The following is a 25,531-nucleotide window of genomic DNA, read 5'->3' as shown; positions in this document are numbered from 1 at the left end:
TTTAACCCAAAGAAACAAATTTATTAAATGTGTTACCTGTAAATAAAATGTTAATATGGGAAAAAAAGTAACTTTTCATCTAGTTTGAAGTCAATAATTCCTTGATATTGATTAAAAGTACTATTACCAAAGGCAGATTATTTCAATTAAAACATGTGGAAAAATGTTTTACTAAAACAAGTTCTCCTTCATCCATATTAAGGAATTATTGCCTTAAAACAATCTCTTATATCTTACTTAAAAGTTACTTTTGAGTCAGTTTAATCTTATTTTAAGTGTACTAAGATATTTACACTACAAACTAGACCAAAATCACTTTGTACGATTTTGTGTGTTTGCACTTAATGTCCAATAGTTTCAGTGTTGCTATGTTTAAAAAAAAAWAAWAWAAAAAATCTTTCGACCGTTTGTTGGACGAGCGTGTCGTAATGAGCTCATCCGTGCGKTAGGCRCTGGGGCCCGGTGGGAATCGGAGCCACCGGGCTCGTSGTCGTCTTTTACCCGGGCAGAATGTGTTTACAAAGTGTGAGGGGGGGCGAGGCTGAGTGTCTATCTGCCTGAGTGTGAACAGTTAAAGGAGCGAAGCGGACACTAATCATGTGCGACAGTCCTCCCTGGCTGCAGTGACACTGGAAGGATGATGGAAAGACTCCCCCCCTCCTCCACCCCTGCTGTCTCTCAGGGCTCATTACTCCCCTCGCCACTCCTCGCCTTCTTGTCTTTCTCTCCCTCATCTTCATCTCCCCCATTTCTTCCTTCCTTCTCTCCTTTTCAGCAGGCTTGGCTGCGCTGCGGCGATTTCGCCCGGGCCGCTGTCCAGTCTCTCTCTTTCTCTCTCTCTCTCTCTCTCTCTCTCTCTCTCTCTCTTTCTCCTTGCATTTGCATAAGCGTATTTGTGCTAGCCCCCCCTCACGCCCTCCTCCTTCCTCCGGCACTGCCAAGCCAACTTCGGTGTGTCAGGACCAGCAATAAATAATACATTATTGCATTTTTCTGCCTTTTTTTTCTCTCTCTCTCTTTCTTTTTTTCCTGGGTGGCGCTGGGGTTGCGAGCRAGGTCGTTGTAAAAGATTTTCTCAGAAAAAGTGAAATGAGATGAAGCGCGTGGCGGTCAAGTGAGGATATCATGCGCATGGAAAGGTTTTGATGCCCCAGCTGGAAAAATAAATCCCAGAATGCCTCATGTTATTTTCAAATCTAAATAAGCACACACAGACGTTTTACTCTGTGGCGGTGGCAGGCGTGGGTCTGGGTGTATTTTGGGATATCTGATATTTGAGCGTGAATTTATGGTGAGAACAGTTCTAAACACTTGGTGTTTGCCAAGATTAATACATTTGTCGCCTAATTTTTTACAAAACTTGTAATTGAATTGTTATTTTTCTATTTCCAAGCATAAAGCTCACATTATTTTCTCGTTCAAAACGAGAATGATATGAACTTTGCTAACTCTCTAACTTTCAGAGTTTAGAGATGACCTAATCCTAAAAGCAAGACCTTATTCAGCACTGGGTGACCTCAAGGTTGTGTGTTCGGCCCGCTGCCGTTAACATGCGCCCGCTCATCTGCACGAGGAATTCCCGACTTTTAATTAGCTCCATCTCTGAGAGTAAATGCATGAAAATGAGAAACATGAAAATGAAGGATGCGGTTATGAGATTCAGCCGTTCACAAGTGCAAATAGTGAGAAGTTTGCCTCTGTAACAACAGACACATCCTCTGGGTTTCCAACAGCAACTTCAATATTTCCTTTAGAAACGTTTCTGGATTGTCGTCCAAAATAAAAAGAAACACAAATGAAGACCTTTTTTTAACTGAGACATGAAGCATTATTGAAATATCACGCTTTTTCAGTCTGTTCTAACCAGATGCAATGAACATCTGCTGTCTAATAAAGTGAGTCTTGTAACAGGAAGGTATTTAATGACACAATTTAGCAATAGTGTTAAAAGTTTAGAATGTTCTCTGAATGTGTTTTTTTTACAGTGTAGTTGATGACTTTGATCACAAACTGGGCTGAAGATTCTCCTGTGCACTGCAAAAACACATCTTACCAAGTACTTTTATTCTAGTTTCTAGTGCAAATATCTTAGTAAATTTGAAGTAAGACATAAGTAATTTATAAGTAGCTTTTCAGCAAGATATAGGAACTTGTTTCAAGTCAATAATTAATAAATATATAACAAAAAGTTCAGCTGGTAGATTGTTTCATTTATAACTAAGCATTTTTTTCCTCGTGAAATAATCTGGAAATTTAACTAATACTTTTTTGTGAATAGTAAGAAGTTATTGACTTAAAACAAGCTTCCAAGTAACTGTTCAAGATAGGAGCTTGTTTTTAGTAAATAAATCCTTAATATTGATACAGAAGTACAAGTAGATTATTTAACTCATAACAGAACATTTTCCCATGTTATACATGAAATAATTTGACATTCTCCTACTCTAGTACTTTTATGTCAATATTTAGGAATTTAAACAAGCTCCTGTATTTTGATGAAAAGTTGCTTTTCAAGTAGTTTTGTCTTATTTCAAGTGTATTAGGACATTTGCACTAGAAGCTAAAATAAAAATACTTGGTAATATTTTGTGTTTTTGCAGTGTGGGCGTGTCTCTAAAAAAATTAGCTTTTTTTATTTCTTTTTTAAAAATCCGATTTAACCGTTTGATTATTTTTGTGAATTCATCTTTTCTGTCAATGATCACTTTATGGGACATTTCATATCCCAGACCTTTTTTTTTTATTGGAATCGTCGTTTGCCTGGCCAGGAGAAAAAAAAAAAAAAGAGCGCAACAATGTTTCTTCGTAGCTCTGCAGAAGCTTCACGCAGCTTTTAACCCGCTTCTGTCTCCACGAGACGGCAAGCCAAGCCCCGGCGGGGGGTCCGGTGATGAAGACTCACAGGAGGGACGCTGCAGCGCGCGCTCGCTCGCACGAGCCAACTTTCCTCTACGAAAATAAAAATAGAAAAGAAAAACACACTGGTTTTTTTTATATCTTCATTTTTTAAATTCGGTTAATCCAGAGCCGCCTTCCTCATCACTTTCTCTCTCCCCCCGCCCCACCCCCCGCTCTTCGCCCCCTTCCAGACTCAGAGGCGAGCCCCGGCTCGGATGGAGAGGGTCTGGCCGAGAGGACATCGTGTTCCTTCGGCTCGCCCGCCGACCTGGCCCCGGGCGCCTGCGACGCCTCGCCCTCGGCCTCCATGGAGGAGATCCAGGTGGAGCTGCAGTGCGCCGACCTCTGGAAGCGTTTCCACGACATCGGCACGGAGATGATCATCACCAAGGCCGGCAGGTAGGCGGTGCGCTCGGCTGCTGACCGAGGCACAGACAGGGCTGCTGCTAGGCTCCTCCACGATAAACTGTCCCCAGAACTTACTGCGATAAATGGTCATTTTTTTTATTTAATTTTTTTTAACTGCATAATAGTGCAACAGCACATTCTCAAAGATCAATGGAGTTTAAATTCTAATTAACATTTAGCAGTGGAACTGGAAGACATTTTAAATATTCAAAATAAATAAAGAAAACAGCAGAAATAACAAATCAAATGAATTATGTATTCTCTCTAAATAAAATGACCGGTCAAAAACGCCACAGTTGAGACCAAAGCACCAGAGTGAAGACTTTCGTCATCAAGTTCTTGGTAGAAAGAGAGAAAAGAGAAAAATGACAAATCATTCAAATGGAAATTATTGAGCTCGTTTTAATTTATTATGTGATTAATTGATTTATCGATTCAGGCATAGGTATATGTACCAGTTATCTTCCTAGACTCACTTCTAACATAAAAGCTGAGTGACTTCCTTTGATTTTGTCATTTTTTAACGTTAGCAGGAATAAAGTAGTTGGTGTGTTAAAGGATGAGTTTTCATTTAAGTGGTACAAGGCCTGTACCAGTAAAGACCTTCATCATCCATCCATCCACACAGTGTGTTTAAGGTTTTAGTCAGGCATTTGGAGCATTTGTTGTGATTTATGTTCATACTTTTACTTATTTTTGGGTAAAGTCTTTGAAGTCTACGCACGCAAGGACCAAACAGAGTATAAGAAAAAAAAAGGAGCTAAAGTCTAAATACAAACTACACAAGACTGTCACTTAAAAAAAGATTGGCTCCTTTGTTCTGTTTGATGGATTGTTCTTTTTTACTTTTATCCTTCTTTTTTTTCTCCATCAGTTTTAGTTTGCTGAGTTTTTCTCTTTATTTTTTGTCTTACTTCTGATAAAAATATAGAAGCAGGGTTGGATCCATGCTGCCTAGTTCTGAAAAATAGTGTGTCAGAACCAAAAGGAGACCCTTAACCTTCAGCCCATCGGTTTATCCCCTGAGCTGAGCGTCTTCGGCCCAAACGGTCCTCAGAGGCTGGTTTGGTGATGCCAACAGGTGTGCAGAGGCAGCTTCTGATGTAGGGAGAATGAAGGTGGCAACAATTGTGAAGTGCCAAAATGCAATTTAAAAAGGAAAAAATAAATAAAAATTATTAGTCAGTTGCTTATATTTTCTTAACGCTGTAAACAGTTTAAAAAAAAATGGCTGGATGATGTCTTAGTGTGTTATTTTATCAGTCAGACTCCTGAGATGAGAGCTGGATAATAGACATAAATGATCTGTAACACCATCAGAAATCCACCAGGCCTTCATTCTGTGTGTGAAAGCACACAGATATTTAGAGGTAATTGAGTGATTCCTCTGCTGGTTATTATCACCTCAGATTATTGTGGGAAGCACAAACAACACGACAGCAGTGTGGAGTGAATCTAATAGAAGATGCTTAACAGACCGTCTGGAGAGCTTTAAATGTGAAAAATGGAAAGGTGTTCTCAAAATATCATATGAATCTATCGTGGACTATATATTGAAGTCAATGAATAGATGTTTGTTTTTTGTTTTATTTTAGTTTGTAATGTTTATAGATAATCCTCATCTATAAACTATTAAATTCTCACCACTGCTTTTTTTTTTCCCAAACATGAAGTTACGACAACTTCTTAGTGTTCTAAATCATGACAACTTATATGTTATTTATAAATATATATATATATATATATATATTTTTTTTTTTCTTCAGCCTCGTCTCCGTCGGACGCTCACGCGCTCGTTGTGCTGCCGCTGGGTGTTAATGTGTTGCACGTGCCGAGCCGAGAGCACCCTCTCGGCTCGGCTCGGGCCTTCTCGCGCGCAGCAGGTTAAAGTCGGAGCGCTGCACGAGCTGCTTTTCATTAATCCCCTCTGTTTCATGCTCTGGGTTGGGGCTCGCGCTCATTTAAAGCGCACAAACCAAAAAAAAAAAAAAAAAAAAAACGAGTAAAAAGAGGAGTTGACCTGCCGTGTCCTGGCGGAAGGACCTCGCGCTCAGCTTCTCGTGCTCGCAGCGCCGCGAGCCTTTCCACCCGGCACGCGCACTGAGTCATCAATTTCTGACGTATCTTAATCAAATAAATTGTACAGTTTGTTTGCATGAGAGGGAAAAAAATGTTTGGGTGGAAACTTTGGCATATTAAGGCATTAAAAAAATGTGACGTTTCATTGACATGTCTTTATTATTATTTTTAAATATAATTACAAGAAATAACAGCAAAATTCAATTAGATTAAAAATAATTTCACATTGTTATTGTTGTTACTAAAAAAAGACGTTTAAACTATTTAATTTTAGCTTCCTATTCTATTATTTTCTGCGCTTCATATTCCTGAAAAAAAGGCTAAGCTTCTTTCATAAGCAACATTTATTCATCTTCGCAAGCAAATATGCATAAGCTCTCTTCGCAATAAACAACCATTCATTTTTATTTTATTTTTTTCTATGCTGCCAAACAGTTTTGAGGCGTGTGTGTGTGTGTGTGTGTGTGTGTGCGTGTGTGTGTGTGTGTGTGTGTGTGTGTGTGTGTGTGTGTGTGTGTGCGCGCGCGCGCGCGTCTCGTCTCGTCTAAACCAAAGTGGTCCCTTCCTCTCTGCTGCAGCCCTTCAGGGTTAAATTACGGCCCGGCTTCTCCCTCCACTGGAAATACACAAGCTGCCCTCGGCTGCTGGAATAAATTAGGATTAAATTGGTAATCAGCTCATAAATAGCACAGCAATCAGTTTGCGCTGAAGCAGAGTGAATGAGGCGGACACGGCCGTCGCCGTGCGCATTTCACGGCCTGCTCATAATAAGGCCATAAATCCAGAGGAGAGGGGGGAAGGAGAGAAGAGAAAGAGAGAGAGAGAGAGAGAGAGAGAGAGAGAGAGAGAGAGGGGGAGGTTCTTTCTTTTTCTCGTTAGCGAGGCCTCGATTTACGAGCTTTAAATGAAAAGAGGGGAAAACGCCGCATTTCAAGCACTGAACTGTCCGCCTCTGGACTCAGACCGCTGTTTGTTTTAAACCCGGTTTCCCTTTTAGTGCAGCAGCTCATCCGTGACGTCCAGTCATTACTATTTACAATCCCGAGCGATAATATGAATTTGTTGCTTTACATTTGAGCAGATATTAAAAATTGGGGGCGGGACGTAAAAAGCAGAGGCACCCCGGGAATATATAAGGCCCCAAGCAGAAGAAGAAGGGGGTCTGCCGCCATCTTCCTTTCTTTTTCTTTTTTTTTTAAATATGTCCTGTTTGCGTTCTGCATTGAGCACAACTTGTTTCACAGTTCATTATTGAGCTGATGATGAATGAAATATGACTGTGTCTTATTTTTAGCAACCAGTTATTCAGGCATATATTTAATATTAATTTAGCATTTTATCTTAATTGTTGCAGTGAACAATAACTTTATTTTTATGTATGTAAAACGACTTTTGTAACTATAAGGGAAAGTTTTAAGTCTGAATCAATCTATCTATCTATCTATCTATCTATCTATCTATCTATCTATCTATCTATCTATCTATCTATCTATCTATCTATCTATCTATCTATCTATCTATCTANCTATCTATCTATCTATCTATCTATCTATCTATCTATCTATCTATCTATCTATCTATCTATCTATCTATCTATCTATCTATCTATCTATCTATCTAGACTTCTCTTCAGTTAGGTCATTACATAATTTTATGTTTGCAATAAAAGAAGAAAAAGTCATATAGCCCCCCCACCCCCCACGAACATAGAAGTTATAAATAATCATTACAAACTAAAAAACGTTCCTTTTCACCTAACATGCCTTAAATTTAAATAAAACGTTTTGTCAATGTTTTATGTCTTGTGAGGTTTTTATTCATTGTATAATCAGTTAATCGTCCGTTTAAAAATGATTCTCCGTACTGTAGTAACAGCACAGCTTCATTTTTTTTTTTTTTTACAGGAATGCACTGAAAAATAAAATCCTTGAGCGACCACAATAATTAATCATCCTGCCGGAAGCTCAGACATTCCACCCTTTTCTGACATGTGAACACATCGTACATAAGTGCTGCCACTTCACACTAGCAGCAACACCCTTCATAGTGGGAGTTGTTACTGAGTATTTCTACAGAGGCATGTTGGCTGCTCACTTAATCTCAGCAGGTATCAGGAAGCTAAACGCATCGCAGCAACCTTGTTCTGTTTTTATCATTTTTCGGAGTCCAGTTCTGTCGTTGGACCTGCCAACGGATTAGGAAATGTTTCTGGTATTTTGTAAAACCTAGAGTTAATGTAGAGATCTACGGTCTGTGGAGGGAAAAGACTATTATTGATTTTAACTTTACTCCTGTAAAGTTAAAATGCTAATGACAATAGGTGTGTTACACACATAGAGTTGCGCAGGAATGATTAATCATTTGGTGTTGACATGTTGGTATGGGCCCTCTTTTGGGCCCCCAACAAAGCTGCTGAGAGCCCCAAACAGGACCGGCCTTGGTTGTAAGACTGACTGCTCCTGGAAAGCCTTTAAATGCTTTGAGTTACAGCATTTGTTTACCTTTTAGGATAAAAAAATAGATAGTTTTTGGTTTTGCAACCATTTTTATGGCAATTTCTGGTTTCTAGTGTCAAGTTGTCTTCAGGTCAGTGACATCTTTGCTGCTTTTCGTCCCCAATCAGGAGGATGTTTCCAGCCATGAGGGTAAAAATTGCTGGCCTGGACCCGCACCAGCAGTACTACATCGCGATGGATATCGTGCCAGTGGACAACAAGAGATACAGGTGCCCTTCTCCTCCTCCTACACACACACACACACTTACACACGCACGCACACACACACACGCGCACACACACACACACGCACACACACACGACTGAAAGCTGCTGAGCATCATCCAAAACAGCAGCAAGCTCTCAGCGCTAAACCTGTCATTAAATCCGGTCGTTGTTATTTACAATGCTTGACATTTCAATTCATAAATCCAGAGTTTTCCCGAGCAGAACAACTGCTTCATCGAACAGGTCCGCCGGGGGGGAGGGAGGATTTTATTTCTCCGGGCTTCGCTGTGGATTCCCAGGATGGTCCTAATGTTGTCACACCTGCTTTTTGGCTACGACGAAAATAAAACTGTACGCAAAACGGAAAAAAAAGAAGAAAAAAAAACAACAAAAAAAACAACATCAGAGCTACAGATGCAACTGATCAGCAGGAAATCAGGTCAGCTTCAGTCTGTTAGTCAGATCAGCCTTTCAGTTTTATTAAACGCACATCTTTTTTCCTGGACGGGTTTCAAAACATCAGTCCTTGGCGAACACTGGTTGCCCCTCGTTGTTGTCCACGTCTCATTTAGACCGTCTGTTATGTCGGTCATTCGGAACATTATTTGGGTTAAGCAAAGATAGTGCAAGTTGGTCTTTTTGCCCTCACTCCACTACTGTGAGAAAAAGAGAGAGAAAAGTCACCCTGGTCATTTGGACTCTTTAAGAGAACGAGAGAGAGAGTGTGTGTGGGTGTGTGTATATGTGTGTGTGTTTGTTTGTAGTACCTTATGGGGACAACATATGGGGACACATACCACGTTGTGGGGACCCACTGCTCCTTGTGGAACCGAAGCCTGGTCCCCACAGGGGGAAACGCTGTTTTTGGGTCAGGGGTCAGATTTAGGACTAAGGTGTGAATTGAGTTTTGGTTGGGGTTAGGTATGTAGTGATTAGGGTTAGAGTTAGACTGTAGAAATGAACAGAAGTCGACGGAAGGTCCCCACAAAGATAGCCACGGACGCACGCGTGTGTGTGTGTTGGAGGATGATGTGTGTATGATGGATCGCTCTGGATAAGCTATAAGACTGATATCCTGGCTCGCAGCGCCGCTCCCTGTAGTCGGGGCCAGGGACGGGAAGATTGAAATGTATTCATCATCATCATCATCCTCCCACGGAGAAGAGCGGCAGAGCCAGCAGCGACTGCCTGCGAACAGCACAACTCCCAACATGCATCACTGCAAAAGTTGGGTTTTGGAGGAAAAGAGAGAGAGCGCGACAAAAGAAAACAGAAGGCCGTTGCTATGGAGCCGAGAGGCAGACATGATCGATTGAATAAAGAGGCTGAGAGAAGTGTGAGGTTCCTTTGAGATGCCGCAGGACGCTGACACAAATTAACTGAGTTGATATTTAGAGCCGCTTTCACATTTCTTGGCATCCGTTGGACAAAACAAAAACACAAAGCGAATACAGAAAACCTTAACAGCGGTGGTGTACTATTAGGAAAACCAAAATCCAATTCCCAAAAGCAACCAAGGCAGTTCTTATTTACTCCAATTAACTTCGATTAGTAATCGAAGACCTTCTGTTTCCCTGTGTTATAATATGATGTAACCTGGAGCTCCGTTTCTCGTAGTCAGTCTTCAAAAAGGGGAAAGATGAGAATACACACTGTTCAAAAAGAAGGCAGTCTTGAAATGTCAGGAAGCCTAATCCTAACCCTAAGCAAATAAATTGCTTTTATTTGATCAGATCTACATTCAGAGAAATAATTGAAAGAGTTGAAATCAACTGGAACAGTGAAAAAACAAGGCTGAAATTAACCAATGTTTACCTCTGCTATGCATGAGAAGGAATGAGATTTTCAATCCACTTTTATGGTGTTATGGTATTTCATAAAAATGTGACATATGAGCAGAAAGGCAACAATTACTCCTGCTACTTCTGAATTTATTACACAAATGCACCGATTGCCATTGTGATGCATGGACACAAGCACATAACGTACATAAAGTATGAAGATCTGGCTTTAAGTGATCAGTGAATCAGGTTGCTAGCTTAGCTCTGCAGTTGGTTACCATAGAAACACGCTCCTCGCAGCTTTTAGTTTTGAAACATAGAGGAGTACCTGTAGTTTCCGTTTTACTCAAGATTAAGTATTTACAAAAAAAGCTTGATTGGTCTGATGGTAGAAGTGTGGCAGCCTTCTTTCAGCCAGCTGGTCAACAGTGTGCAGCAATAGCCACACATGAATTAACTCCAGGACTATCTCTTGCATCTTATTTTTAAACCGTAGGAATTGGATGATGGAACATTTAAGTGGTTTTAAATGAATACATTTTAAAATCTCCGTATATCTTGACACTGCTGTCTGGCTGCACTTCCATTGACCATATGATTGCACAATTTGAAAATAAATTAGCATAATGGAAACATTGCAACTTTGAAAAATTACTTACTTTTCTACAAAAACTCGCAAAGTTGGCGTTTCAAAGTTGGTTTGTTTTGCAAAGCTGAAAATATTTTTCACATCACATGAGTCACATGATCAGCAACCTGGTCGTCGCCACTGGAGTTCCTGAGAGGTGCTACTCTCCTTTCATAGCAAATATCAGAAAATAAATAAAGCAAAATGTGCAGCATTGTGACAGGATTTCCCCTGATTTTGAAAAACAGCTGGATGGTGGTACAGTTGGTTGCGCTGTTGTCTTGCAGGAAGAAAGTACTGGGTTGAAATCCTGACCTGCGTGGATTTCACATGTTCAGGTTCTCTCTGGGTACTCCAGCATCTCTGTAAAAGGCAGATGGGTGTGAGTGTTTGCGTGTGTGTGGTTGTGTGTCTCTGTGTTGCCCTGTGATGGACTGTTTGCTAATTGCTGCTGGCTAGTCTAAAGGAGCTGAGTGGGGGAGTTGCATTGGGTGGCTGTGGAAGATTGGAAACTGCAGCTCAGAGGAGGAGCTTTGTCCTCTAAGGCGGGGCTAAGTCCACCCAGATGTTCTGAACAGTTGAATGGTTCCCATGGAGATTAAAGGATTTATCAAACGTGTGAAAGAATCAAGGCAACACTCCAGGTATGTTTTTGATAAAGAAATGACGTTATAACACGATGGAAAGCTCAAAAAATTGATGTTACATAATACTGCCCCTTTAAAAATGACCATAAATAAATAAATACACAAAATTTTTGCAGTAATCTGAAGATCTTACCATATAACAGTTTTTAATGTAGAACATGATGGAAAATGCTTTTTAAATTTTAATGACATTTTAAACAGTCCTGTTAACTTTATTGATTAGAACACAGTACTATGCTTTTAATGTATAAAACAGATAAGCTAATTTATTTTAGTTATTTTTTTAGTTAATTTTAACTATGACTGCAAACACCACTGGCACGTCGGCCGCCACATATGCAAAAAGTGGACAGGGGTCAAACAACTCTGGAAAAAAGTGAAGAGAATATTTCATCTGTTGAATATTAACATCACTGGGTAAGACTTCCAAGCCAGACTCGGATTTCTTTTCGTAAAGTTTTACACTTTTAGATTTTGAAGTTGATAGTTGAAGTTAAGTCCCTCATTAAATCCTACTCACAAGGCTCAAATTTTCATAGTTAAGTATTTATCTTTGCTACGGTAGAAAGTCTTCAAGTCAAAATCAGAGATCAGATACCAAATCAGATTTTGACTGATTTAGATTTTTCTTTTCACTGTAACAGACAAAAAATAAATAAATAAAAAATAACTACGTTCTTCAGGTTCTTTGATGGAGTTAGTAGATTTAAATCCACCAGAAAAAATTAAGGAATGACAAGTCTTCAAAAACTTTTAAAGAATCAGACAAATGTTTGATTTTTATTAAAAACAACATTAAAGGAAATCCTGGAGACTGATGTGTTTACAGTCTCCAAAATGTTGGGAATTTGTAGCTTTCATGTGTTTAATGAATTGAAAAATTATACATATTTTTTTTACTGTTTGACCAGGCGTTCACCAATCCCATGGGTAACATTCCCATATTTGCTTTGATAACTCAAGGAGTTAAAGATGTTTAAAACTTTGGCTTGAAACTGAACAGAAAAAAGGCTTAAAAGAAATTAAACCCCTTAATTTAGCCAGAATCACCTTGAATAGATGATTCTGGAAGGAAAAAAAGCAGAGTATTAGAAGTCTGCTGAATGTCTGAGACGAAACTTTATTGATGGGATTGAAGCAGGTCAGTTCAAATGTGTTGCTGTGTGAGAATAGAAGTTATTAAAGGTAACAGGAGACAAAGATCCACCATCTCCTCCCGTCTGCAGAGCAGGTTTATTTACACCAGACTTATCAAGCAGAAATGAAAACGTTCATAAACAAAAAAAAATACGACCGACTCTTATAATTTCACTGTTGCAATCAGATCATTTGATTTGACCTTAAAAAAAAAGAAGAAGAAAACACAAAGTTTCCACCAGAGCGTTCTGTAGGCGTTCCGCTCTGCAGCGTCTCCCACTAGCAAACCAAGACATCATGGAGGATTTTTAGAGGCCAGAAAGGTCTTGTAAAATTAAATAGGATTTTCTTCCAGGCTGGGGAATTTACCACAGGGCTTTGCAAACCCAGCCGGCCTCTGTCACTGGTGTGTCTCACAGTGCCTGGGAGTTTGCCTTCTGGAAATGTGGGGCTTTATTGGGATCGGTCCCGCTTTGCACAGTGCCGCTTGCCCCGCTTCAGCAGCGCCTCACAGTACTGCTCATCAAATGCTTACATTGCAGCAATTGCTTATGCTGAACAACTTGCTTGGGAATGTTTAATGTCAGTGATTTTAGTGCCTCGATTCCTGTGTGTAGCACAGCATTTCCTAACTCATCTATTTGGTTTGGAAACACACTTACAGCTCTTCAGGATCTTACTCTGTGTTGCTATGCACAACCTCTGGAAAGTCTCTCATCATTACTAAAGATGCTAGCTTAAAGACAATCCAGTTAGGACTGTTTCACCAACATATGAACCGATCCAAGAGTCGATTTAGCAAAACAGGATTCGTTATAGATTTGACCCAACATGCTAAGTTAAGTTTTCAACCTGAAAAGTTGGTTAAAGTGACCAGTGTCTAACATGGAGGCTACCAGAGGGTGCGATATAAGAGATAATCCAAACTACTAACACATTTGTAAAAATTCGATTTCTAAAACGGCAAAAACTCAAAATGTATACTCAATATATTTCCACAGCTTAATGTTGTCAATGGTGCATTCTGTTTGTGCTTGGAAGTTGCGTTTTCCACATTTCTAGCTGACGTTTTCCCGTTGGGACAGTCTGGAGTCACAGCTGCTAGCTTAGACTTAAACATAGCAGCAAAACCTGTCTGTATAAGCTGTAGTGAGATTTAATTTTTTTTACTAACTATTCACACAGTTTGTGACTCATTAAACCAGTGGTACAAACCTACTGTGAAACGTCTTTGTGAAAATGTTCTTTAAGTCTTGAACACAAAAAAAATAAAGAGAACTAAGTCGTATTGCTAACGGTAGCTGGTGCTACGACAAGTAGCAAATCTCACAGGTTGTTGAATTTGGAAGAGGAACTTGCTTGAATCAAGTTTGACGTCATTCCAACATCCGAGCAAAATCCTTCAGTTACCATGTCGATAGGAGGGGGGTACTAGCTGGCACTAATTAGCATCGAAAAGCTAATTTTGTTTTTATTAAACAAACTCTTCCTCTTGAGTGCCATCAGTACAACTCACCGTGATTACTGGCATTATACAGCATTAGTTTACCTTTGTATTATTTCTTATTTCATCCAGAGGAAGAGGATCAGTGAAGTTTAATCAGGTCGCCATTCAACATGGCCGCCTGAATGAGGAGCTTCCTCGTCGTCTTTTCTCCAATCTGAAAAAACAAGGTTACAGTTTTGGACTTGGTTTGGCTAAGAGTCCCTAACTTCTGTCCCACCGACATAAACCCAGTGTTTAGGTCGAACTAAGTATTAAATCTGACTCTCATTCTTCACAATTATGAAAATAAATGCACACGCTCACATTAAAGACACATTTACAAATGAAAAACAGCACTGCACCTGTGAGGGCAAACTGAGCTGCAAGTAAACCACTCACCGCTTTAAAACCTTCATTTTTACAAAGCTTTAAAAAAATAAAGAAAAATAAAAAAAAAACTTTAAAAAATCACAGTGATTTGCTTTTGTTCCCAAGAATACATCTTTTCAGAGTTTACCAGAATATTCATACCATCCAAATTATCAACTAAATTTGATTTTAACCCAACCCTCCATCCAGTTTGTGTGAATCTCTGATTTCTGGATGTTATTTGTCAGATTACATTTGTGCTACCAGTGCTTCCAGGCCAACATTAAGGCCTCCAGAGGCCTGGCCCGGTCTGAACCCCAAACTGAAGGACCAACTTACACATGATTCTCGCATTAGTCACATCAGCGGTGACCAAGAATGCTCTGAGAGCGAGAAGCATATTGATGGTTGTTGGTCTTTATTTGTACGGAAATCTGAGAGGACACATTTGCTCTCTCAAAACTTTTTGGCCTTTTTCTTTTATGAGCCCGAGCCAAACATTCAGCCCAGGATGCTCACTCTGTCAGTGCAGTAACTCAATATACGGGCCGATGCCAGCCTAACCGTGTTGCAAACACGCGCTTTTAGCAATTACTTCTTGGAGCCACATGTGTGTGTATGTGTGTGTGCGTATGTGTGTGTTTGTGTATGCGGTAATGTAATATAGGGAGAGAATCTGAGGGCGCATTTCAGTTTAGTTTTGTCAGCTGTATGGCTTGGTGTTGGCTGAGAAGTCGTAAAGCTTGCCCTCCTTCCCCCTCCACTTCTCTCATCCCCATCTGTCCAGTAAGAGTGTCACATAAAGTCCAATCTTTATTGATCGTGCCGGTGCCAGATGGCGGATTTATGAAAGATGAAAGCAAGAGGACTAATCAGATTTCCAGTCCCGTTTGGGGAGCTTGAGTTTCCTCGTTCCTTAACACTTTCCCTGCTACGCCGAGCGTAACCCTAAACAGCGCTCCAAACAGGAAATTGCAGGAACGCCTGGCACCTTTTGTTGAGGTTTGTGTCTGTGAAAGGGGGAGAGAGGGCGTGAAGGTCAAAGGTTGCGGAGAAGAGCGCGGCGTTGCAGTGACAACGTGACGGCGAAAACTTAGTTTACTGTCCAGATAGCTGAGTAAATTATTAGTTTTGCATATTTTAACCAAATTGAATTTTAACTACAAAGTGAATTTTTTTCGTCTTTCCCTTTTACAAACTGTAGATCCCAGTTTTTGAATTCATGGGAAACCCTAAAACTGATTCGAAAAGAGGTCACCAGTGGCGATAGTCTCACCGCTATAAACGTCTGCAGTTCCTTTCAGCCGAGAAGCTAACGCTCATTCTTTAGCTTGTCGTTTTCACAAAACAACGCAAGATAACAACGGTACATGGTTTGTATGACAGATAAAGTTGAATCTTATCTATAAACTACTTGCTAAACTTAAAGTCTTCAGCTGAAGATTAAGCATCTTAATTCGAGAGAAATCACATTTTTCCCAACACAGATGCTAAATATACATGTATCAGTCATAAATAAATAGCTACTGGTGGCATCGGATTAGCAAACAACAAACAAACAAACAAACAACAAAACCAAGGTCTTATTATTTTCTCTTAAATAATCCAAACGAGAAGTTTTTTAAACATGTTCTTTACAACTAAGTAAGGAATCTGTTATGTCTCAGTAAACGTCACCATGACGCTCCCAGTGTGTTAAAGAGTTCAGTTGACTCAGTAAACATGTTGGGAAAAATGAATGCAGTGATTATTCAGTATTCAGTGTTTTTGCTTATTTAACCCTGTGAGCTAATAAATATGCCACTTTTTTAGGTGTATYCCGCCGTTGTCTGCACGGGGAAGTCTGCTAAAGTTAATTTAATATCTTGCAAGGTTGCTTTTTGACTGCTTTAGAAAAACAGAGCATCTTCAGTCAGAGGGTTCTTCAAATGTGCTGTAACACAGGCTGCTGCAGGAGATCCTTCCCGCCCACAGCTCATCACCGTCTACAAGAACCTTTTGAAGACTTTTGAGTTAATGCGTGCTACAGCAACATTTTATTTCCCCTTTGGATTCAATAAAGTATTTTTGAATTTTAATTTTTAAATATTCATTTATGCACTGCTTAAGTGAAAGGCGTTATGGCAGAAATATGAATGTGACTCAGCATCTCTCTCGTGACCTTTGACTCTTTGTGCATTAAGGCGGACATTTTCCTGTACAAAATGGATCATTATCAAATTTACAATTGAGATAACATTATTTTTAGCATAGTATTTAAAAATTTAACAATTGTTTTTTATGCAAATGTTTATTTACATTGGCTATAGTCTTAAAGGTGACGTTCCAAGTCCCAAGAGCCTCAGTGCCTCCAAATCCGAGGCCATGGTCTTGAGCCGGAAAAGGGTAGAGTGGCTTCTCCGGGTCAGGGGGGTCGTCCTGCCTCAAGTGGAGGAGTTTAAGTATCTGGGGATCTTGTTCACAAATGAGGGAAGAAGGGAGCGGGAGATCGACAGGCGGATTGGGGCAGCGTCTACTGTGAAGCGGGCGTTGTACCGGTCCGTCGTGGTGAAGAGAGAGCTGAGCCAAAAAGCGAAGCTCTTGATTTACCGGTCGATCTACGTTCCCACCCTCATCTATGGTCATGAGCTTTGGGTCATGACCGAAAGAACGAGATCACGGATACATGCGATGGAAATGGGTTTCCTCCGCAGGGTGGCTGGGCTCTCCTTTAGAGATAGGGTGAGAAGCTTGGTCATCCGGGAGGGACTCAGAGTAGAGCCGCTGCTCCTCCACGTCGAGAGGAGCCAGTTGAGGTGGCTCAGGCATCTGGTCAGGATGCCTCTTGGACGCCTCCCTGGTGAGGTGTTCCGGGCACGTCCCACCGGGAGGAGGCCTCGGGGAAGATCCAGGACACGCTGGAGGGATTACGTCTCTCGGCTGGCCTGGGAACACCTTGGGATTCCCCAGAGGAGCTGGAAGAAGTGGCTGGGGAGAGGGAAGTCTGGGCCTCCCTTCTGAAGCTGCTGCCCCCGCGACCCGACCCCAGATAAGCGGAAGAAAATGGATGGATGGATGGATGGATGGATGGATGGATGGATGGATGGATGGATGGATGGATGGATGGATGGATGGATACACAAAACGTCTTTTTTTTACCATATTAACTGTATTAAAGTCAGTTTTTATGGTTTGTTTTTAAGAATGTACAGTTGCTGGAATATTTTCTTAGATTAAAACACAATGCAGATAAAAACTATTATAGAAGTTGATTCTGAAATGGATCATGTAATTAATTTGAACATAGTTTAGGTTTATAAACCAAAAGTTTGATCTATTATCAACTTCATCCATTTGCTCTCAGCAAATAGCACAAAAAATCATAAGAAGAAATGAAGTAAAAAACAAAAACACTGACGCTCTGAGAGAGCCTCTCAGACTCTCTGGGTTGCAGATAAGGCATGTTTTATGCGTAGTTCATGTTTACAATCCATTTCTATGTACATGTGTGCGGTTTAAAGCGTACATTGGAACACGTTGAGGGAGAAGTGTAGAAAATGTGCACATCACAAAAACAGCGACTGGTCTGACTTCTCTGCTGCCACGATGCGTCTTCAGGACTTAACCTGCTCACTCCGTCCATGTCTGTCCATGTCCATGTCTGTCCATGTCCATGTCTGTCCATGTCCATGTCAGTAATGTTGGCTTTGATTTGTTGTCGCAGCATCTTAAAACTGATTTTCTGGATAAAGTGCTTTAGAAAAGTATTCAAACCCATAGATTTTCTTCCACATTTGGTTGTATTACAAAGCTTAGAGTATTTTAAGGAAACACAAACTCTTAGCCAGTTTTTTTATCTAGTTTCTATAATGCAAATATCTTAGTACACTTGAAATAAGACAAAACTAACTCATAAGTAACCTTTTAGTAAGATATAGGAGCTTGTTTTAGGTCAATCATTTTTGAAAAATTGGAAAAATTTTATGATAGAAATAATCTGCCAGTGGAAGTAGAACCAACACATCTTCCTCAATATTGACTTAAAACAAGCCCATATGTCTAACTGAACATTTACGTTTTGTTAGTTTTTATATGTTTCAAGTAAAATAAGATATTTGGACTAGAATCTAGACTAAAATTACTTGGCCAGCTTTCGCTTTTTTGCAACCCTAAACAACGTTTTGATTGTGAAGTAAGAGGAAAACGATGAATTATTTTCAAAATAATGTGTATTCTGACTTCCTGTAAACCACCATCCACTGCACATACAGCTGCAGGTTTTTTTGGCCGGATAGCTCCATGAACTTTGCTCGTTTGCAAAACCAGCTCACTTCCTGTAAGATTGGATCAGTTTTGCACCTTCTAACAAGGTTTTCTTGCACGATTTTCCCTACGTTTATCTCCATCCTTCTACCTATCAACTCCAAACTGCTTCCCTGAGTTTCCATGCATCCACCGAGTTTTCCCCCAAAGGAACAGTGTGCTCAGTGTCCCGCTACACATTCCATGTTGCGATTGTTTCGGTCCCTTCTGAGCCGAGCTCTTTGTTCCACATTCTTGCTACAGTACGGACATTTTACGACTTTCTTCCGACGACTTTCGTCGTTCCGTCCCCCAATTAAGGTCAGATTTGTGGAGTCAGCAGTCAGTGCAGGTCCTGTCAACAGCTCCACCCAGGGGGTGTGGTGAGAGGGGTCCAGAGGATCGTCAAATCCAGGCCAGGAGGTTCGGTGACCTGCAGCTCTCAGATGTGTGCCCGGTTCAACACACCTCAATCAAATGGCTGAACTACCTCCTCACCATGCATTCAAGTTCTCCAGAGTCTGGCTAATGGCCTCATTACTTGGCTCAGGTGTGTTGAAAGTGGAGGCACATCTGAAACCTGCAGGACTCCGACCCTCCAGGTCCAGATTTGAGGGTCCCTGCCATAAAGGCCTGGGCTTTAAATTAATGGTGGGACTCGATTCAGACTTTCTATTGAGTCAGTAGGACGGTCTGTAGTTAATTAATAGAAGTATAAGTCAACAAAATAAGCAACATTTTCAGTTAGAAGACCTTTTGTTTCTGCTAGGTTATTGAACAAACACACATGAGCTGAACAATAACGATATTTATTGTTTTTAATGTTATTCAGGTTATTCACCAATCAGATTGGAGGAAAGTGATGTTATACCTACTCATCTTTCGATTAGTTCAGAAACCCTAGATCATTCATAGAACCTATTTAGAACTCTGGACGCTAACATTAGCATCGGGGACGTCTGTGCTAGTTGCTACATGTTTAGCGCTGAGATTCTAGTTTAAGGTAAGATAAACCTTTTTTAGTCCCACAGTGGAAAATTTAACCTGTACAGCAAAAACGAGACATCAATAAGAAAGAAGAACATAAATTAATAACATACAAAACAGTACAGTATACAAAAAACACCGTACACCATAAAGCTAAGCTATAAAGATAGTCTCGATTAGCTTTGCTGATAGGCTAACTCCTTTTAGCACAATAGTTTTCTCCAGCGTCCAATAAGATCTTTTTTTTTTTTTTTTTTTTAGCAAAAATTAGCCGCCTGTGGGACGAGAGACATCCATTGTTGCTGGCGGATGTCGCTTGTGCGTTGGATTTATGGACGTACCAGAAACACGTGAATTTAAAGGTTCCAGTTAGAACCATTTGCATGAAAAACAAAACATTTATATATATTTTTCCTTGTGAAAAATTGTTGAAAACTAATTGTCGTTTTCCTTCGACTTCGCGATCATGCGTCACTTTGTCTTGCTCTGTCACAGGAAATCCCAATAAAATACATTGGAAAGCACGTTTGTATCGTGACAAAGTGTGAAAATGTTTGGAAGACCAGTTCTGATGTGCCTGTGTGGGGTGAGAGTGTGACCATCCCAGACCAGAAATATCTTCTGCCATGCGTGACGTTTGTTTTCTTCTAACACACACATGTGGGTCTTGCTTGTGGCTGAATGTATAATTTTTGCCTCTCTCTTGTGTGTGTGTGTGTGTGTGTGTGTGTGTGTGTGTGTGTGTGTGTGTGTGTGTGTGTGTGTGTGTGTGTGTGTGTGTGTGTGTGTGTTAAACAGGGTGGTGCAGCCCTTCGAAGGCTATAACAAAAGGCCCAAATGAGAGTCTTGTCCATGTTTCAGGAGTGAGTGATGACTTTGGCAGAGGCTCTGCAGATAAAACACTTTCAACTGAGCTCAGGGCCAGAACTAAAAGCAAACAGCTGTGCTCCTCTCCCTCTCTCTCTCTCTTTTCCCTCACTTATTTCCAGCCGTACGCTGCCATTCTTCTTTTCCTTTCCCTTCCCTCTTACTTCTTCTACCCCTCCGCTCACTTTATTTACCTCTGAGTTTCTCTCTCGACAAGCCGCCACGTTAGTTAGCCTCGCTCTACTCTATACCGTCATCGCTAATTTCTTTGTCCTTTCAGTTCTTCCTTCTTTTGTTATTTTTCTCCACACCAAGGTACTAACTGAACTCTTATGTTTTTGTAAAACTAACACTAACAATACTTACTTTTTTTTTTATATTACTCTCGGCTTTTTTTCTCTCCTCTCGTCTTCCTGCTGTTTAATGGGTGGAACTCCCCACAGTACCAAAACCTTGTGCACAACATCATCAAATATTATGGCCACGCTTAATTGAAACTACGTAGCGTGTGACTGCATGTGGGATATTTTATGTTGGCCTTGTTGAATATTTTAAGTGGACAGGAGAAACGGCGGACTGGATTTTTATTTTTTGCAGTCGGTATTGTGGCAACGCAGCTCGACGTTTAGGGGGGTTTTTCTCAGCAGAGAGAAACAAACTCTTGACGCCTTTCAAGGGTTTCAAAAGCAGGCGTCATAAGAACCAGACCGACCGTGAACTGACCTCAGTGAGGTGACGAGGCCAACGTCAGAGCGCCGATAACTTTACGTCAAATGTTAACACCGGAAGCGTCAGAAACAGGCATACAAAACGGAGACGAAAATAGTTTCGGTAATGGTGATATATTGAAATATTTCAAGAAAAAAAAAAAACCCAAATAAATCATTTCGGATTCACCCGTCTTTATTTCAAGCCAAACCTAAACATAATTACGTGTTTTAGTTGGGTTGTTCACGCTGCGGTTCTCGTTGTTTTGTGTTTTTTTTTCGTGCAGGTACGTGTACCACAGCTCCAAGTGGATGGTGGCGGGAAACGCGGACTCCCCGGTGCCGCCGCGGGTTTACATCCATCCGGACTCTCTGGCTTCAGGAGACACCTGGATGAGGCAGGTGGTCAGCTTCGACAAGCTCAAGCTCACCAACAACGAGCTGGACGACCAGGGACACGTAAGGAAACGTCTTTATTTATTTAGTTTTTTTTTTAAGCCCCCACGTCACCCGGTGCGCAGTGTTGCATCATTCATGCAGTTTGAGTGCATGAAAGATGAATACATTCATCTTTTGTTGCATAAGCATAATCTAAAAAAAATAATGAATAAAAAAAATATTTATTTGAGAATTTTTCTTTTGTAAAAAATGTTTTTATAAAACATATTARCAATTCATAGTTTTGTTAGGTTTTGAATTTCTTTTCGTTTTGTGGAAATTTTTTTTTTTTACTGTAACTTCAACGTAATTGAAACAGTTTTTAATGTATAATTTACTTTTTCAAGTTAGTCAAATTTCTAGTAAGTCCAGACAGCAATTCTATTAAATTCAAATTTAAAAATACTTTATTGRTCCCAAAGGGAATTTCGGTGTTACTGCTACTCATATTAATTAAAAATTATTCAAAGAGTTGCTGTAGTTAGTGATGGCTGTGGGCAGGAAGGGACTTCTGCAGCAGTCTGTGTTGCGGGCAATTTGAAGACGCTGTTTTTCCATGGGAGTCTAATTGAGATGCTTGTCTGGGTTGACCATCATTGTCTTGTTTTATAGTACTATTATTATAATAACTCAGGATTTCCTATTTCCTCAATTATTTTATTTCCTGTTCAAAAAGGAAAACACAAGAGAATATTTAAGTCAGGCTTATGTGTCATAAAATAGGTAAAACAAAAAAGAAAGAGCTGAAAATGGGTTGGAAGGCTTAGAAATGTCCAGAAAGCCATATTTCATTTCATTACCAAAACATAAAATGAAGCTAAACTCACTTTCTGACAGCTGTGGCGAATGTTTTGCAGTGTGACTGTACTAAAGGCTTTTTATCTCCTCCAGAATAAAAAAGCTGTGAAGCTCAGGCCTAAAATGGTCTGATTCTGGTTTTTTCTACATTTTCTGCCTCTCTGTGGCTCTACGTCAGACCACAGCGTCCCGCTTCACCCGACAGACTTTTGCACTTCAATGTTCAAGCTGTGATTTTCATTTTCGTTCCCTTTTGAGTCTCACATGGTGCCGGAGCTGGGTTAGCCATCCTTGGATGGAAACGTTTCTCTTTTTTTTTTGATGCATTTGCATGAAAGGAAACTTGAAAGGGAATATCTTCGTAAACCCGATGCGTTCATGACTCACGCGGCCGTGAGACTTGCTCAAAATCGATTTTCTCTCTTCTGTGCCACACGCCGCCCTCCCACGCTCTTTTCTCTTTTTTGAAGTCCGCGTCTTGTACGGGAAACATATTAGAAGTCTGGAATTTGAACCAGTGTGCTGAATTTAATACATAATATTTATTCCCTTCAAGCAGCACAAGGATTTTGTTATAAAACGGTTCGGGTAAAGGCACATAATGACTGAAGTTGATTTGTATTTCACTCAAGCAGCGACGCAGCTAGAACTCGAAGTCTCACCGCAATACGCCTGATTTACTGCCTCGCTCGCAGGCAGCCAGTTACAAAGGTAGTCAGCTGAAGTGAGTTTCTTAGTGGTTCTTGGCCGCTCTGAATGGATAATGTGGGTTTAAAGGTGCAATATTTAACCGTATTGCACCAAGTAAAATCATCAGCTCTTTGATTTACTGCCCTCCGTGTATCTAATCAGGCAAAGCGACTCAAACGGCTCCGTTACCGAAGACAATCGGGACCCTGTTTGCATTTTGCGCCGACCAGGATCCTCGGTGATCTGGTTGCCAAGAGAACAGCACCAGACGCGACTGATCAGTCCACATTCACAGGCAGTGCGTCTGCTACAGCTGGATCTACATCAGGTTCTCAGAATGCAATGAGTGCAAATGAGTCCTGGACTGGATTAGAGAACCAGATACCAACCCGACGTGACTGCACTCATTCTGTGGAGTTAGAGACAGGGGGGATTCTTCTTCTTCTCTTGAATTAAAAATAAAAGCATTTATCCATCCCTGAGAATAAACTGAAGGAACAAACGGCCCAGTCAAAGTGCAGTTCGCGCCTGATTTTATGACTTTCAGGAATTAAAAACATGGGGACTTATCCACATTTTTATTTAAGTTCTCCTCTATTTGTGTTGTCATCCATGCTATTTGGCTGAATCGGTGATGTAAAGTAAGAGTGTTTGCACTGATTAGACCTCAGTCACCTACTAGCCCACATTAACTGATCAATATGACTGGAATGTATTGGAATCAATTGCATTGATCTGAGCTGAATTTAGATGGAAATGGTTTGAATATGAACTGGAACTGTTTGTCTTCTGGTTTGCCCTCAGATTAAAAATGCTTTCAATTGTCGCTTTATGAATTAACTTTAGGTAAAGGTAATCAAATTGTGCGTGCTACGTTGTTTCTGACTGAGCTGTGAACTTCTCCAGTTAACACTGGGGGAAGGCAGAGGAGCGAATGTTTTTCACAGATTATGCATCTTGTACTATTGTGTCACAACATGGTGACAGTTTTAACAAATATGTAAACTTATATATATATAAGTTACATCCTGTAGCTTTAGAGCATGTCCACAAGTGGTCATATAATTCTAAGTCAACTTAATCAAAAAATAGGTCATATAGGTCATGCTTTCAGTTTCACTTTGAGATTCAAGTATCCAGAATCCTGAGGTGAGTGAAGCATTTGCATGGCATAGTGTCAAATTTTGTTAGGCGATTGCCAGGATGTTTGAGTCGTCATGGTGTTTATTTTGTGGTGGGTGTGTGCCATGTACTGCAGCTTATGTCAAAAGTAATCAAAATAATATTGATCTAGTCTGTTGGTATACATTTCATTCTATGTCTTCTTACATAAATCGAATGATGTTTTTGAGTAATTATCTTTTTAAAATGGAATTACTGAAAACTAATCATGTCATCGCGTCATATTTTACAAGTTGTATCTAGAAAATCAATCAAACATGTGGTGTCACATTCATTTCAAAATATTTTGCATTACAAAACTCTGTTATAAAAATAGTCTCCCTCATGTAAAGCCTGTTGTACATCTGCAGTCTGTGGTTAAATCTTTAAATTTTATCACACAATCCCAAACTAGAGGAGATGTTTCTTGACAATTTGCCAGCCAGGACATAAATAATCCCCTTTCTAAAACAGAAAAAAAAAAGACTCCGCTTCTGTTGGCATGTCGGATGATTCATGACACTTACTTTATGCTGCCTGTTTCTCATGATACCGACTTTTCAAGAAACCCGCAATTCACAAAGAAAAGTCAAACAAGGAGCGGTGGGACTTCCCACACAGGGAGCTTCCAAATTCATTTCCTTTAGCCCTTAAACACCCACCGGGAAAAACACAGAGTTTGAACGGAACAGCAGGAGAGGAAAAAAAAAAAGACACACTTCCAACCAGCGACCATATGTTATTACATATGTCACCGCCGAGCTGATGTGATCATCTGCAGGGCCCCGACGGAGCCGGGACCTTCCGGGAACACATAAAACTGGATGCTGCCATTTTGTGCAGCGCTGGAAATGTCTCCCTCTTGGCGCCATCCGAACGTCGTGTGTAATTGCAGTTCCCACTGAGACGATGGCTAACATGTAGCCGTAGCGTCCATAAACGTGACATCTCTTTGCTGCTTTCCCTTCTGTCGTGTTAGACATGTTGTATCTGATTTTGATCAAATCAACCCACCCAAAAAAAAGGAACAAGTAAATATCAGTAGTCTTTGGTGTTCCAATAGAAGTGGACCTAAACCACACAAGCAGGTGGCTAAGATGCTTACAGAAACGGCATCAAGATTTAAAAGAAGCCAAAGCTAAATTGCTACGCTAAAGATTCTAGCAAAACAAATGCAGCTCAACTTTTGTTTGGTATATTTCCTCTCAGTAATTCACAATTTAGATTACAAAAGAATTTCAATGGAAACAAAGGAAGGATAATGTGAAACAGGAGGAAATAAATTCAATAAAAATAGCTCCATTCTGATTGTTGTGACTTCTAGCACAGAGAGCAACAATGAGCATTTGCAAACGAGCATCCATGTAATCATTTTTAATCATCTCTGTGTGTGTGTGTGTGTATATATATATATATATATATATATATATATATATATATATACTC

At 40.3% G+C, this 25,531-nt stretch overlaps 1 protein-coding gene across 1 annotated transcript in view; it reads left to right on the top strand.

Moving 5' to 3' along the window:
• Positions 1-3,091: 3,091 nt before the first annotated feature.
• tbx15 (T-box transcription factor 15) overlaps positions 3,092-25,531 on the top strand; it is a 42,351-nt gene continuing 19,911 nt past the window's right edge. Inside the window, exons 1-3 of the mRNA XM_017308579.1 lie at positions 3,092-3,297; positions 8,009-8,110; positions 21,286-21,457. Of these exons, the coding sequence (XP_017164068.1) occupies positions 3,206-3,297; positions 8,009-8,110; positions 21,286-21,457 (366 nt within the window). The 5' untranslated portion in view covers positions 3,092-3,205. The remainder of the gene's footprint in view (positions 3,298-8,008; positions 8,111-21,285; positions 21,458-25,531) is intronic.

Source organism: Poecilia reticulata, linkage group LG2, assembly GCF_000633615.1.
Source record: "Poecilia reticulata strain Guanapo linkage group LG2, Guppy_female_1.0+MT, whole genome shotgun sequence".
Taxonomy (NCBI): domain Eukaryota; kingdom Metazoa; phylum Chordata; class Actinopteri; order Cyprinodontiformes; family Poeciliidae; genus Poecilia; species Poecilia reticulata.
The sequence above is the reverse complement of the archived record's forward strand: the minus strand, read 5'-3'. Positions and strand labels throughout refer to the sequence as shown.